Consider the following 16,018-nt stretch of genomic DNA (forward strand, 5'->3'; position numbering starts at 1 on the left):
GCATATTCTTAATATATTATCACTTTTAGGTATCTGGAATCCTATATAGTACAAAATCAAGGATTTTGCTTCCTTCAGTTAGGGGGTAGTGGTAGTGGGAATAACAAAGTCATTAGCAACAGCTAGCATTTGTTGAACTGTTAACATGTATGTATATGTGTTCCATTTGTTATATACATGTTACATGTGTGTTTCTAAGAGCTTTAATTGTATTAGCTTTTTAGACCCTCTCAGTAAACCTCAGAGATGGTGGTACTATTATCTCCATTTTATAAATGAGGAAACCGAGGCACACAGAGAGTAGGAAACTTACCCAAGTTCACATAGCTAGGATACATACTATACTTTTTGGCTGTTCTCAATCTGAGTTACTTCAAATTTTTATTGTTAACCACTTAAATACGTTATTGAAATGTTTCTCCATTAATGTTATTGTTTCCTGGGCCTTGAACTCTGTGTGCTTTCTTAGGGGCATTGGTAACAGATTATCTTTAAAGTAAAAATGACTGGGCCTAGTGGAGTTCTGTATAAATCACTGGGATCACTGAGTTTTACTCAAGGAACTAAGGCAATCCTTCTTACTATGTATTATTAACAATAGTATTTTTAAAATTCGGGTATGAAAATATTATATGTGCAGAGGGGTGCTTTAATTCTGTAAGATATCATTGAAATGGAAAATTTCATGTGTTTAAATGCTGGCTGGTGGAGTACATTGCTTTCAATTACAGCAGATATGGAATATCTAAATGGTTTGGCAAGAAAAGGTAAAGCAAACATTTTTTTCTATTTAGCGAACAGGAATTATGGATTCAGAAGGATATTTTGTAGTAAGAAAGTTTGAGTTGACAGAGACAGAATGTTAAGTCTGAGAAAATTTTGATTTGCTAAGAAATACTTTGGATGCTGTGTAATAAGCCTTTATGTTAAAGTCAGTATTCCCTAAGTCCCACCCCTCCTTTTTTTTTTTTTTTTTAGCTCTGAAAAGGACATGGATGAAAATGAAAGCAACCAATCCCTGATGACAAGCAGCCAGTATCCTAAAGAAGCAGTAAGAAAACGCCAAAACTCAGCCCGGAGTTCTGTAGGAAGTGATTCTTCTAGGTTGTCCAGGAAAAGTTTCAAACTGGATTACAGACTAGAAGAAGATGTAACTAAATCAAAGAAAGGAAAGGATGGCAGATTTGTCAACCCTTGGCCAACTTGGAAAAGTCTCTCTATTCCAAATGTTCTCAGGTGGCTGATAATGGAGAAAGATCACAGCAGTGTCCCGTGTTCCAAAGAGGTAGCGTTTGTTTTTTCTGGGGGGGTGGGGGGTGGGGGGAGGCTGCATATTTTGGGAGGCTCTTATTATTACTTAATTGTGCTGTGAATTGTATCATGACACCCAGTTTGTGAATTGAGCTCCTTTTATATGATAAGGCATAAGGCTAAGTTCTCTGGAGAAAAAGTAAATAAGGTGCTTTCAAGTTCATAATTTAGCAACAGAGTGCATATATGAATAACCATCTCTGATCTGATGGCAACTAGAGGTAGGAATAGAGTGCTTTAGAAGTGCAGGATGAATGGATAAAGAAGATAAATACATACATAATAGAGTGGAATACTACTTAGCAATGAAAAAGAATGAAATCTTGCCATGTGCAACAACGTGGATGGAACTGGAGGGTATTATGCTAAGTGATATAAGTCAGTCAGAGAAAAACAGATACTATATGTACTCACTTATGTGGAATTTGAGAAACTTAACAGAAGATCATGGGGGAGGGGAAGAAAAAAAAGTTAGAGAAGGAAGGAGGCAAACGTAAGAGACTCTTAAATACAGAAGACAAACTGAGGGTTAATGGTGGGGGCGGAGGAGAGGGGAAAATGGCCAATGGGCATTGAGGCAGGCACTTGTTGGGATGAGCACTGGGTGTTGTGTATAAGTGATGAATCATGGGAATCTACTCCCGAAGCCAAGAGCACACTATAGTCTGTGTGTTAGCTAATTTGACAATAATAAAAAAAACACAGGAAAACTAATTTGACAATAAACTATTTGTAAAAAATGAAAAAATAAAAAATAAAAAAAATAAAAAAAACACAGGAAAGGAAGCAATGGATTCTAGCTAGTGGGGGCTGGAGACGGCTTCTCAGAGGAAGCAATTTGACATTTGAGCCAAGCCTAGAAAGATAAAAGTATTTTGGCAGTGGTTTTCAGGTGGATGATGGCATGAACAAGGTCACGGAGGTGAGGAAGTACTTTATGTACCATAAAGTAGTAACCCGATGTGTGTTTGCCCAGAGGGCTTGGCTTTTCATCCTTGGATAAGGCTGCTGAAGCTGTAAAAAGGAATAACCTTTCCAGAACTTAAAAAATTGGCAATAGGTCATTGATCTTTAAATCTATGATATTTACCTAGGATGAAACTTTATTATTTTTAAGTTTGTTTATTTTGAGAGAGAGAGAGAGCACACATGTGCATGGGAGGGGTAGAGAGAGGAACCCCAAGCAGACTCAGAGCCATATGCGGGGCTCGGACTCAAAAACAATGAGATCAGGACCTGGGCTGAGGTCAGGAGTTGGAGGCTTAACCAACTGAGCCATCCAGGCACCCCGTTAGGATGATATTTGGTAACATTTGGCATGTAGTTTATTAGATCAGTGCGATTACATTTGGTGGGGAGTGGGTGGCTCCCAATTGCAGGAGCTGTTTCTTGCCCCCTCCTTTCTCTTCTTTTATTTTCTTGCCTCTCTGCACCACCTGTCTCCTTTAGCTGCTCTTTTATACCAACCTCTGTCCTATCAGGCTTTGGAGGGAGTGGAGACAGAGAGAGAGAGAGAGAGAACTTGACATTGGAAGTGGGGGATGGGATGCAAAGAGTGGGGGCATCCTTGAAGGTTTGCTCTGCAGAGGGAAAGACCGGGGAGTGGCTGCTCATGGTGGTGGTAGATCCTTCGGTAACAAAGGATCTTTTTTTTTTTTTTAAGGACACAGGATTTAAAAAAATGATATTAACACCTTGATGCTAAGGAATGTTCACAGTACTAATCCTACTTAACAGAGTTGATTAATAATAATAATGCTTTTCTAACACCTTGTTAGAATGAGGCCAGGCATTAGTAGATAAAACTGTATTACGTCTTTCAGCTCAGAGGTCGGAAGGAACAAGAAGCCTGGTCCCACTTGTTCTTTCCTTCTGGAGAACCCATATGAAGAGCAACTTGGAAGGGAGCTGTGAAGAGGAGGGGTAGGGCAGGGGGCTACCTGTTTGGGGTAAATTTCCTCTTGTTTTTTGAGCCACAGCTTCTAAAACTGCAGAGGTAAGCAGTGGTAATTTTAGATTTGTTTCATTTCACATGGGAAGTGAGTGATCGCATGAAGGCAGAAATACATCTGCGTTGTAAGGATCTGGAGAGATTCTAGAAACTGGGTTGAATGAGAAATTGCCAGGCTAGTGGTTCTGAAGCTCTTTTCAATCCTAGCACCCTTTGAATGTCTGATGAAAACTGTAGACCTTATGTGGGCATAAATACATTAATTGCCTTTTACTATAATTTCAGGGAGTTCATAGACCCTCCCAAGCCCTTCCTCATTCATTCACTTATCCATTCATTTAGTTACTATTTATTAAAAAAATTTTTTTTAATGTTTATTTTTGAGAGAGAGTGAGAAACAGAGCATGAGTGGGGGAGGGGCAAAGGGAGAGGGAGACACAGAATCCAAAGCAGGCTTCAGACTCTGAGCTGTCAGCCTGATGCAGAGCTGGAACCCAGAGACTATGAGATCATGACCTGAGCCGAAGTTGGATGCTTAATCGACTGAGCGGCCCAGGAGTCCTTCATTCAGTTACTATTTATTGAGCACCAGCGGTGTGCCAGGCACACAGTTCTAGGCATTAGAGGGAGACCCTTGAACAAAGTGGAAAGGCACCACCATCACATTGGGTTTAATGGAAGACAAATAATAAACAAATGGGTAAAAATTTGTTATATTAAAATATGATTAGTGCTTTGAAGAGTAACAAAGCAGAGAAGGGAATTAGAATGGAGGTGGGAACTACATTCTTGAATGAATCGTAAGCTTTTTTTTTTAAAGGCAAATTTTAAAAATTGAAGTGTGGTTGACATATTGAGGTGTGTAACACAATGATCTAACAGTTACATACATTACTCAGGGTTCACAACAATAAGTATAGTTACCCTCTATTACAGTACAAAATTATTATAAGGGCTCCTGGGTGGTTCAGTTGGTTAAGTGTCCAGCTTCAGCTCAGGTCATGATCTTAAGGTCTGTGAGTTCAAACCCTGGGTCAGGCTCTGTGCTGACAGCTCAGAGGCTGGAGCCTGCTTCGGATTCTGGGTCTCCCTCTCTCTCTGCCCCTCCCCTGCTCATGCTCGCTCGCTTGCTCTCTCTCTCTGTCTCTCAAAAATAAACACTAAAAACATTTTTAATTAAAAAAATTACTATGATATTACTGACTGTATTCCTTATGTTGTACTTTTTATTTCTGTGACTTAATTTATTTTATAACTGTAAGTTTGTACCTCTCAATCCCCTTCACCCATTTCACCCAGTACCCTACACACACCCCTCTGGCAACTGCCAATTTGTTATCTATGTGTAGGAGTCTGTTTCTTTTTTAAATTTGTTTGTTCACATGTTGTGTTTTTTAGATTCCACACAGAGGTGAAATCATATGGTGCGTGTCTTTCTCTGTCCAACTTGTTTCACATAACATAGTGCCCTCAGGGTCCATCCATGTTATCACAAATAGCAAGATCTCTTTCTTTTTTATAGAGGAGTGATATTCCTTGGTGCATGTATACCCCATCTTCTCTGTCTATTCATCCATTTTTTTAAAAGCCAGAGTTTATTCTTCTTTATAACTAAGAGTCTTTAAAATACCCAAAGCCAGAAGAATTTCCAGGTTTGAGATGGTATCACAGTCAGCTGGTGGCTGCTGGTTCCTCTTTTTCTAAAGCCTCGGAAGGATCCTGGCAGTTTTCCTTGAAAACGTTTCTGGTCTGAAAGCTGATGCCTAGTTTGCTTCATGTATCAATCCAGTGAGGAAGAAAAGCGCAGTGCAGATAACAACCTTTGTTGCAAGAGAAACACGTCTTGTTTCCACTTAAAGCTAAGAACTAGATCAAAGCATGTTGACTTCTGTTATTTTCATATGTAACTGAATCTCCATATTTAATACCTTTACATTGCCCAAATTATTAACTTTTACCAACTTTTTAAATATGATAGACTTCTGCATTTTCTAGAAAAACACTCCCCAAACATGAACACCTGCTTCAGATTATTGGGTCAATTCAGAATTTAATCTGATTTCTGGAAATTGTTTTTTTTAGACATTGGGGGGCTAAAGTCTAATAAAATGAGACTTCAAATTGTTTTGGAAGGAGACAGGATAATATATACATAGGGTTATAATTACTATGCAGTTTATATCACTATAGCATATTGATTTATGTATATACATATGAAAATATTTTAGAAGAAGGATGATTAAAATATAAAATAGAACAGGTCTGAGTAAAATGAAAGTTGGTCATTCACAAATGCTAAACAGTTGAGTTAACTTGGACCATTTCTGATAAGTTTGCCTTTTCTTGGCCTTTGTAGCAGCGTGCCAGTTCATGGGCTTCGCGCTATTGAGGTGCTGTCCTTGCTTTGTGCTGTTGGAAGGCTCAGTGACTTTGGTTGTTGTTGATCCTAGTTACCAGTAGTCTTGGCCGGCGGGAGAGGGGAGACAGTTGGAGAATTTCAAAGGAGGGAGGCAGAACGGAGGCTCACTAGTTGGAGGAGGCTGTCCTTACCAGTCACTACACTAGAAGTGAGGAAGGGGCGGTCACGTTGGAGTGTGAGAGAGACCTGGAACTGAGAACACGCATCCTGGACTGGTAGGAAAAGTGGGACACCCGGAGTCCAGAAACCAGTCTCAGGTTTGGGATACCTCACTGAGTACATGGCTCTATTTCTATCACAGTCCCTCAAGGCACCTTTTTTTTTTTTTTTTTTAATCTGTAAGATTAGGATAAGACCTTACCCTAGTTGAGGTCACTAGGATTATTTAGAGGTTTACAAGACACTTGAAAGTACTTCGAAAGTATAATGCACCTTTCAGATGTAAAATACGGAAGAATAGAGTGGTACCCTTCGAAAAACAATGAAAAACATCAATTCTGTTTCTGGTGTAGTATGCTAACAGGTTGCTTTTTCATTTTTATTAAAAAAGTACATGTATACGGACTTTCTAAGAAGTCATGGTGCTGAAAGGCTTATTAGACAAATGCTGGTCCTCTAACCAGCCTCTGTAACCTGTCCCCCTCTCTGGAGGAAGGAGCTTATAGACCTTTAAGTTGTTTCCTTGGGAGCTTACCTTCATCTTTTATATATATATATTTTTTGATGTTTTTTATTTCTGAGAGAGAGAGAGAGAGAGAGAGACAGCGTGAGCAGGGGAGGGTCAGAGAGAGAGGGAGACACAGACTCTGAAACAGGCTCCAGGCTCTGAGCTGGCTGTCAGCACAGAGCCCGACACGGGGCTCGAACCCACGAACCGTGAGATCATGACCAAAGTTGGAGGCTTAACTGACTGAGCCACCCAGGCGCCCCTATATTTTTTAACTTTATTGTAGTAAGAACCCTTAACATGATATCTACCCTCTTAAATTTTTTTTGAAAATAGTTATTTTTGAGAGAGCGCAGGGCAAAGAGAATTTCAAGCAGGCTCCGCACTGTCAGCTTAGAGCCCGATGTCGGGCTCAATCCCACGGACCGTGAGATCATGAGCTGAGCCAAAATCAAGAGCAGACACTCAACTGAGGCCCCCAGGTGCCCCTACCCTCTTATATTTCTAAGTGTGCAAAACATTGGTGACTGTAGGCACAGGGTTGTAACAAGCAAGTCTCTAGAGCTTATTCACCCTGCATAACTGAAACTTTAGGCCTGGCGATAGAAACCGCCATTTCCCTCTTGTCCCAGCCCCTGGTACCCATCATTCCACTTTTTGAGTCTATGAATTTAACTACTTAGCTATCAACATGTGGAACCAAGCAGTGTTTCTGGGTCCCTTCATGTTCAGTGTCAGATTTGACTCCCTCTGTACCCCTCCTCATCTTTCTCCCACGGGTCTACTTGACCTTCCCCTTCATACACTGCTGTGACTGTATCGCTGTGACAAACCAAGTCGTGTACCGTAGCCATGTCTCCTTGCTTATTAATGTGCTCTTTCCCAACAAGGTTAGCGATGCCTCATTTTTCATCTGCTTAACTTTGTATGTATTTATGATCATTTCCCTCCTTCTCAACAGCTTTCCTGAGGAGAGACTGTAAGCTGGTCTCTTAGCCCTGGGTTATTTCTGGGTTGACAGCCCTCCCATTTCCCTGCCCCCTTCTGTTCTGGAGTCTCCCTCCACCACCATCCTGGGCCCCACTGCCTCTGCAGTGCTGGCTCTGTTTCCCGCACTCCTCTTGTTCCTCTTTCTTCGACAGGTTCCTAATTTTGGTGGGGTACATACCTTCTTTTTTTTTTCTTAATGTTTATTTATTTTTGAGACAGTGCAAGGGGCGGAGAAGAGGCAGAGAGGGAGGGGGACAGAGGATCCTAGGCAGGCTCCATGCTGACAGCAGAAAGCCCCATGCCGGTCTCCAACTGAGGAACCATGAGACCACAACCTGAGCTGAAGTTGGATGCTTAACCAGCTGAGCCACCCAGCCGCCCCTGGTGGAGCACATTCTTAATCAGCTTCCTGAGAAAAGGGTGCGTGGAAAGTCAGGTTTGTCAGAACTTGATTGTCTGAAGTATCTTTATTATAATTTTTTTTTTTTGCCATTTTAAAAATTGTAGTTGACACACAATGTTTATTAGTTCCAGGTATGCAGTACGGTGCTTGGACAACTCTATGTTAGGCTGTGCTCACCACAAGTGTAGCTACCATCTGTCACTGTACAATGCTGTCACCGTATCATTGACCATAACACCTTACGTTGTACTTTTTGTTCCTATGACTTATTCATTCCATAACTGGAAGCCTGAATCTCCCTCTCTCCTTTACCCATTTTCCCAACCCTCTCCCCTCTGGAAACCATCCGTTTGTTCTCCGTATTTATGAGTCTCCTACAGTTTTTTGTTTATTCATTTGTTTTTTAGATTCTACATACAAAGAAATCATGTGATACATGGCTTTCTCTGTCTGACCGACTTAATGCCCTCTGAGTTCATCTATGTTGTTGTAAATGGCAAGATCTCATTCTTTTTTAAGGCTGATTAAATATCCATTATGAATATATGTATATTCTACATTTTTGTTGTCTGTTTCTGGACAGACACTTAGATTGCTTCCATTTCTTGGCTATTGTAAATAATGCTGAAGTAAATAGGGGTGCATATATATTTACAAATTCATGTTTTCATTTTCTTTGGGTATATACCCAATAGTGGTATTACTGGATTGTAGAAGATTTCTTTTTATAATTTTTTAAACAGTGTGGAAAACACAGTGTTTTCCACAGTGGCTGCACCAATTTACATTGACACCAGCAGTTTATGAGGGTTCTCTTTTTTCTAAATCCTTGCCAATATTTGTTATTTTTTCTTTTTTTTTTAATTTTAATTTTTAAGTAATCTCTACAGTGTGGGGCTCAAACCTACAACTTAGAGATCAAGAGTCATATATTCCCCCGACTGAGCCAGGCAGGTGCTTCTTATTTCTTCTTTTTCATTTTAACCATTTTCGCAGGTGTGAGGTGATTTGATTTGCATTTCCCTGATGATTAGTGATGTTGAGCATCTTTTCATGTGTCTGCTGGCATCTGTATGTCTTTGGAAAATGTCTGTTCAGGTTCTCTGCCCATTTTTTAATTGGATTATTTGTTTTCTTGGTATTGAGTTCTATTCTTAGATATTTTGGATATTAACCCTTTATCAGATAGTTTGCAAATATCTTTTCCCATTCAGTAGGCTGCCTTTTCATTTTGTTGGTTTCCTTCACTGTGCAAAAGCTTTTTATTTTGGTTTAGTACCAGTAGTTTATTTTTACTTTTCTTACCCTTCCCTGAGGAGACACATTTAGAAAAATGTTGCTAAGACATATGTCCAAGGGATTACTGCCTATGTTTTCTTCTAGGAGTTTTATGATTTCAGGTCTCACATTTAGGTTTTAACTCCATTTTGAATTTATTTTTGTGTCTGGCAGAAGAAAGTGGTCCAGTTTCATTCTTTTGCATGTAACTGTCCAGTTCTCCCAGCACCATTTGTTGAAGAGACTTTCTTTTCCCCATTGTATATTGTTGTCTCCTTTGTCATACGTTCATTGGTTGTATAAGTGTGGGTTTATTTCTTGCCTCTGCTATTCTCTTCTTGCTCTGTGTGTCTGTTTGAATGCCAATGCTATGCTGTTTTGAGTGCAACAGCTTTGTAGTGTATCTTGAAACCTGTTCCCATCTGTGCTGTCAAGGTGGAGGGCAAACGGGGCGCCTGGGTGGCTTAGTCGGTTGAGCGTCCGACTTTCGCTTAGGTCATGATCTTGTGGTTCGTAGGTTCGAGCCCCGCGTTGGGCTCTGTGCTGACTGCAAGCTCAGAGCCTGGAGCCTGTTTCAGAGTCTGTGTCTCCCTCTCTTTCTGACCCTTCCCTGCTCACGCTGTCTCTCTCTCTCCTAGAAATAAAAAAAAAAAAAAAGGTGGAGGTCAAATGTAAACCAGGGTGAACATTCTGGTATTCACCCACCATTTGGCCAGAGTAGTGAGGGACTGGCTCCTTTAAGTTCTAGTTGTTGTCCTTTCCAACCTGTTTTTCTTTTCTTCTTCCCTGTGCCCTGTGCTTCCATCCCTCAGTACCATCCATCCCTCCCAGTGCTGTTCACAGTTCCCCAGGGTGGGAGTTCCGTTCATGATCGTGTCTCCCTCTGTCTTCTGTTCTGTGTGGTCCCTCTTTCATTGTACCGAAGCCGTTGGGTCAGCCCTCAGTTCTTTGGGAGGAATTGCTCTAAAAACAGGTATAGATTTCTGGTGGCCCTGGAGGAGGTAACCATTCTTGGACTAGAACCGTGTTTCTGATCTCATTCTTACTGGTAGTGTGGGTATAGAATTTTTGTTAGAAAACCTTTTTCTTTCTGAATTTCAAAGTATTACCTCCATGATGTTCTTTTTAGTATTTCTGTAGAGACGTTCAGTGCCATTCTTGAACCTTTGTATGCCCTGTATTTCCCATGTAGAAGCTTTGAAGATCATCTCTTTTCTGAAATTTCCCCCCGAAGTTGTTTTATTTATTGATCATGCTCCCTGCCTTGTGGGCCCCTTCAGATGTCAAAGTTTGTTTCTTTCAGTTCTACTAATTAGGTTTGGGATCACCTAGATGAGTCCTCTGTAGTTTTCTTTTTACTTTTCCTGTATTTCATCTTTTTTTGTAAAATTGTGACAGATTTCCTGACAATAATTTATTTGTTTCACTTTTAAATACTTCAGTATGTGTTTCACAGTTTTAAGAGGTGGGTGAAAATGCCAAAATATGAGGGTTTTTTTTTAAAAAAAAAAAAAAGGAAAAATACCTTAAGATCTTAACCATGCATAGAAATAGGACTGTGTCGAAAGGCAGCATAATGTTAACAGTGGTTATACTCTCTGCAGACTGATATATGAATGGTTACTCTTCTTTATATTTCACTAGATTTTCAAAGCATTTTATGAAGGGTATTTTCTTTTAAAATCAAGGAGAAGTTTAAAAATAGTAAGCCATTCTGATGGATCTAGTACTCCTAATACACATAGCATGTCAAAAATATAAAATTTTACCATTCATAATTAATGGGATGTATTTTGGTAACATCCATCCCTGTTCATTGTTCACATGATACCGTTAAATGTCAAAAATGTGGGAAAAAAAGGTTTTTATTTAAAATCAGAATTACAAAGCATAGCTGTAAAATATGTTTTCACTTGGAAGAAAAGTCTTAACTGAAGTCTTTAAATGTGACAAAAAAAAAAAAGAAAACCTGATTTTAGCAGATTTGCACCAGATCTTTCATGCACACACAGATTCTTAAAGTAATTACATTAACAAGAATATGGGTTTCATTGTTTTACAGTTAAAGAATAAAAGTTATACCATGGAAAAAGTTAGGGTTTAATGAACAGGGTCTTGGAACAGCCAGGAAGACCTCAGTCCCACTCCTGAGTGAGCCTGCACGTGCTTGTTGTGGGGTCTGGGCAGCTTTCTTAGTGACCCCTCCACCTCGGTCTGGATATCTGTGAAATGGCAGTGACCTCTCCTTCATAGAATTAGATGACAGAACTCACCTACAGCATCTGGCAAAGAATAGTGGTTGAATGAATGTTAGGATTTTTCCCTTTCCCAAAGAAAAGTAAATATTAACTAGTGTCCTGGTTAGTTATGGGCCTAGGCATTTTCCCATCTGCAGCTTAAAAATTTTTTTTTGATGTTTATTTATTTTTGAGAGAGAGGGAGGGGCAGAGAGAGAGGGAGACAGAATCTGAAACAGGCTCTAGGCTCTGAGCTGTCAGCACAAAGCCCCACCCGGGGCTCGAACTCACAAACCGTGAGATCATGACCTGAGCTGAAGTTGGATGCTCAACTGACTGAGCCACCCAGGCACCCCATCCCCATTTGCAGCTATAAAAAAAAGGAAGACCAGCCAAGAAAATTTCTGACCTAGTAAAGAAAATGCCAAGCGAGTACTTGGTATCTTCAAATAAGAATTTCCCTACCCGTATTTACATGCTTTTTTTTTTTTTTTTACACTTTAATAAAATCTTAAATAAATAATAAAGTAACCTCTATACCCAACATGGGGCTCGAACTTAAAACCCTGAAATCAGTAGTTGCATGCCCTACCAACTGAGCCAACCAAGTGTCCCTCCTGCGGTATCAAACTCTGATGATCAGGGGGTTCCTGGCTGGCTCATGCCAGTCAGTAGAACATGTGACTCTTGATCTCAGGGTTATGAATTCAAGCCCCATGTTGGGGTATGGAGACTGCTTTAAAAAAAATTGAAAAAACACAAACTCTGGTCAGGATAAAAAGGACAGTTATTTTTTCCTTTCTTGAATCTCAGTTGTAAACTGATTGTTATGGGACAGTAGTGCTAGAGATCAGATTCTTTAAGGTGCTCTTTTGTAATGGGTTTAGAAACCACATGGTATGCATAAAGAAAGATGATGTGATTGCTTAATTCAGAGGTCTTTCAGTACTTTACCTTTTTTTTTTTTTAAAACAGCTTTGTTGAGCTAGAATGCGCATACTCTACAGCTGACCTGTTTTAAATGTACAGTTCAGTGGTTTTCAGTACATTCAGAGTTGTGCAACTGTACATTCCCACATCCAATCCATTTTCATTACCCCAAAAAGACACTTCATGTCCTTAATAATCAGCCTAGTTCTCTTGCTCTCCTGCATCCCCTGGAAATTGCACGTCTGTCTTCTGTCTCTACGGACTTGCCTCTTGTGGACATTTCATATAAATAGGATCATATAGTCTGTGGTCCTTGGTGACTGGTTTCTTTGAGCACTTTACCTGTTAATCTTTTGTTTGGAGAGCAAGGTGAGGTGGCCAGAGGTGCTCTGCTAAAGGTTTAGTCAGCAGATACCGGGAGATAGTAAACTTCAAATGGCTTTGAAAACTTAGAGCAAAAGGGTGCTTGAGTGACTCAGTTGGTTAAGCATCCGACTTTGGCTCAGCTCATAGTCTCACAGTTCGGGAGTTTGAGCCTCACCATGGGCTCTGTGCTGACAGCTCAGAGCCAGGAACCTGCTTCGGATTCTGTGTCTCCCTCTCTGCCTCTCACCTGCTTGCGTGTGCTCATGCTCGCTCACTCTTTTTCTCCCTCCAAAAAGAAGCATGAAAAAAAGTTTTTTTAATTTATTAAAAAAAAAAAACTTAGAGCAGAAAAGAGATAATGTAGTTTTCAAGGAATTTTATTATAGATACTTTGATGCACTATTTAAATATGCTTATGATTTTTAAATGGTTTTAATAACATAATTCAAGTTCCACATATTTAAAAAATGCAATTGAATGAGTTGACTTGTTTATATACTCACAAAATGATCATCACAATCAAGATAATGTACATATCCTTCATCTCCAGTAGCTTCCTTGTATTCTTAGTAATCCAGCTCCTAACCCTGGGCTGGTACTTGTTGCTTTTTTTGTTTTTTTTAATATGTATTAAATGAAAAAATAGTTAGGAGTCAGGGGTGGGAGGTAGTATGTGTGGAGGCCAGCAGGCTGACCTCATGTGACCGCCGTCACTATTTGTTTTCTCTTCTGTAAATTAGTTACCAGGAGCTACCTGCAGTATTATGGTTGGTACTAAATTAAATATTTTTTATGAAGTAGTTAGTATGGTGTCTAACACTCCATAAATGGTAGCTCTTGTTAGTGTTACTTTGTGTCATACTGAAGTACTTGACATATTGGATAATTTGTCACCATCACTACTATGTGCCTAGTATGAAGCCTAATACATGGTAGGTACTCAGTTTATATTAATTCTCTCCCTCTTCCTTCATTGTTAAGTATACCACGTGACATTTGTTATTGTTCAGGAAGCCTAACTACTACCAACTTTGAGAACGGATTTGAAAAGTTTCCACCTCTTCATCCAGCGGATTTTGTCGAGCACATGGTGTGTCCATCCCTGCCCTGTGCATTGGGCCCTGTGGATGGTTCCAGGTCGAGTAAGACAGGAGATCCGTCCTGTATGTGTCCAACCAGGGTCTGTTCATGGGGCCTGAACAGAGTGGGGTGGAAGTTGAGAGGTCGGAGTGGTTGTCCCTGTCTGTGGAGACTCTGTGTTGGCCCTGTGCAGGGTACGTAGTTAGATTAAGGTCTCAGAGGGGTCAGAGGGGAGGCGTTTTAACCTGAGGAATGGGGTCGGTGTTGTGCAGTCCTCTCAAGCTCTGTCTGGGAGCCGGGCAGCGGTCCCAGTGTCGGCGGCATGGACACAGCCCCTCAGGAGTTAGGGGAGACACAGCTGGAGAGGAAGCCTGGGGGAGTCCACCGCATGCTTCCTCCTGGGCTGAGGAGGGGAGTCGTGCTTTGTCAGTCAGTAGGGAGCCTGTAAAGATGTTCCAGTAAGGGGGAGAGTTCTCTTGCAAACAGACTGTTTTTGAGGTGGCTCTTGAGTATTGCATTGAGTTTGACAGGAAGACAGTTTAGTGATCAAGGGAGACTATAAATTATCTGGGTAGGATTTAGAATCTTAACTAGATTGGGGACTACGAGAAAGGAAGTGGGTAAAAATGTAGAGTTGGTGCCTGATTGTTTGGCCAGGTTGTGGTTTCTTCACCTTCCAGAATACTCGCAGAGTGCTTACAGTGTGCCAGCGGCTCCTGATGTGGTCCCCGCAACAGGGACGTGTAGGTACAATTGTACTTCTTTTTCAGATGGGGAAACTAAAGGTCAGGGTGGCTTAGCTGGCTTAGAGGGCGTGTTCATCGCCCTCCACCTCTGCTGCTCTTTCTCTTCCCCAACCGTCTCTGTGACCTCTCAGCTTTCCTTCTCCAGCATCTCTCCTCCCCCCTCCCTCCCACCTCCTGTTCTCTCTTGCCTCCACCTCCCTCCCTTCTGTCCCCTTTGTTCAGTCTTCATCTGTCACAGCAGCTGTTGGGACCACACTCCAGGTCATCATTTGCACTCCAAAATGTTTTCTCTAAACATAAATTGGGACAAGTCTTTTTTTTTTTTTAAAGATGCTTCCTGTCTCTGGGTAGACCATAGAATTCAAGGCTTTTATTGTGTTCTCACCCTTTATAGATTGTCCCCTTTCCCCAAATGGCAATGTTCATTCCTGTTTGGCTCTGTGCCTTTGCTTGGGCATTTTCTACACCTGAAGTGACCTCCTTCCTTTTCTCTGCATCATGAACTTCTCATCATTTGTTCAGGAAACTCACACAAATTACTGTGTCTGTGATGCCTTGGGCGACTGGGCTCTTCATTCCTTCTTATTGGGCTGGAGCAGGTCTTGTAGTTTACATAATTATCCAATACCAGACTCTTTTTAAAACTGATTTGAGCAACTTACAAAAATCGACGTAGCAGTAAAAAACAGATGAACAGAGAAGAGCAAAGGGACTCTTAGGGTAGAGAAATAAAGCCAAGAATAAGATTAGTGTGGAAACATGTGCCGTCATGGCCTGCACAGTGTTGGAAGTAGCTTTATTCCAACTGCCTGGCACAAAGAGGGAAAGCATGAACTGTTCGTTTCCCCAGCGGCCATCAAATGAATAAAGCCAGTCGCTCTGTGAAGAGCTTTTCCTGATACTGAGGATTGAGAGGAATGTTTCTGGGGTGAGTGAGAAGTTGGGGAAGGAGGTTGGAGATATACGGAGTCTTAAAGGCATCCCTCCAGCACCTGCACAGCCAGGTTCATAAGGTGTCTTCCTGTAAGTGACCTTGATACAGTGATAGAGCATAACACTAAAGCACAGCTTAGAAAACAGTTATATAAAAGCCAGGACTCTGGCCCTAAAGCAGAGCTTCTCCAAGGATAAAATGGAATAATACTCTGCTTTGTTGTAGTTATTGTTTCACATGTATTTACCTCCAAAAGCAAGCACCTTCTCCTAGGCAGGGTCCATGTTCTGCTCTGGTTTGATCCAAAGGAGAAAACCTTGAGGTGAGGAATGAGAAGAGCCATCTGTGACTGGGGTTTACTCAGCGCTCTGCTTTGAGTTCTGTGTGCTCGGTCAGATTCATATCTGAGATACAAGGTCTACCAATAAATGGCTCTAAGTTTTCTTCCCTCTGTCCAGGAGCCCACCTGTTCCTGAGACCGTTTTTAGCAGCAAGCGCACCAGCCACGTGCAGGGGCAGAGTGACTGCAGCGAGGCCACTGTTTGGCTGCCAGCACCTTACAGAGGAGAGCTTCTAAAATTTTTAATAAATTCAGCAGTGCTCAAAGTTGCACATTTAATTCTCCCTTTGTCTACTGCATGTGGGACTAAGATGACCTGATACTGTCATGATTACTAAGTCAGATTCAGAAAGAGGTCTGCATTTT

At 41.0% G+C, this 16,018-nt stretch overlaps 1 protein-coding gene across 5 annotated transcripts in view; it reads left to right on the forward strand.

Moving 5' to 3' along the window:
• Positions 1-16,018, forward strand: part of NAPEPLD (N-acyl phosphatidylethanolamine phospholipase D) — a 44,035-nt gene that overhangs the window by 17,400 nt on the left and 10,617 nt on the right. For all 5 annotated transcript variants that reach the window (XM_039239085.1, XM_039239086.1, XM_039239088.1 and 2 more), the window contains exon 2: positions 979-1,285. In XM_039239085.1, coding sequence (XP_039095016.1) covers positions 979-1,285 — 307 coding nt within the window. The remainder of the gene's footprint in view (positions 1-978; positions 1,286-16,018) is intronic.

Source organism: Hyaena hyaena, unplaced genomic scaffold (assembly GCF_003009895.1).
Source record: "Hyaena hyaena isolate Hyena2069 unplaced genomic scaffold, ASM300989v1 scaffold_152, whole genome shotgun sequence".
NCBI classification, from domain to species: domain Eukaryota; kingdom Metazoa; phylum Chordata; class Mammalia; order Carnivora; family Hyaenidae; genus Hyaena; species Hyaena hyaena.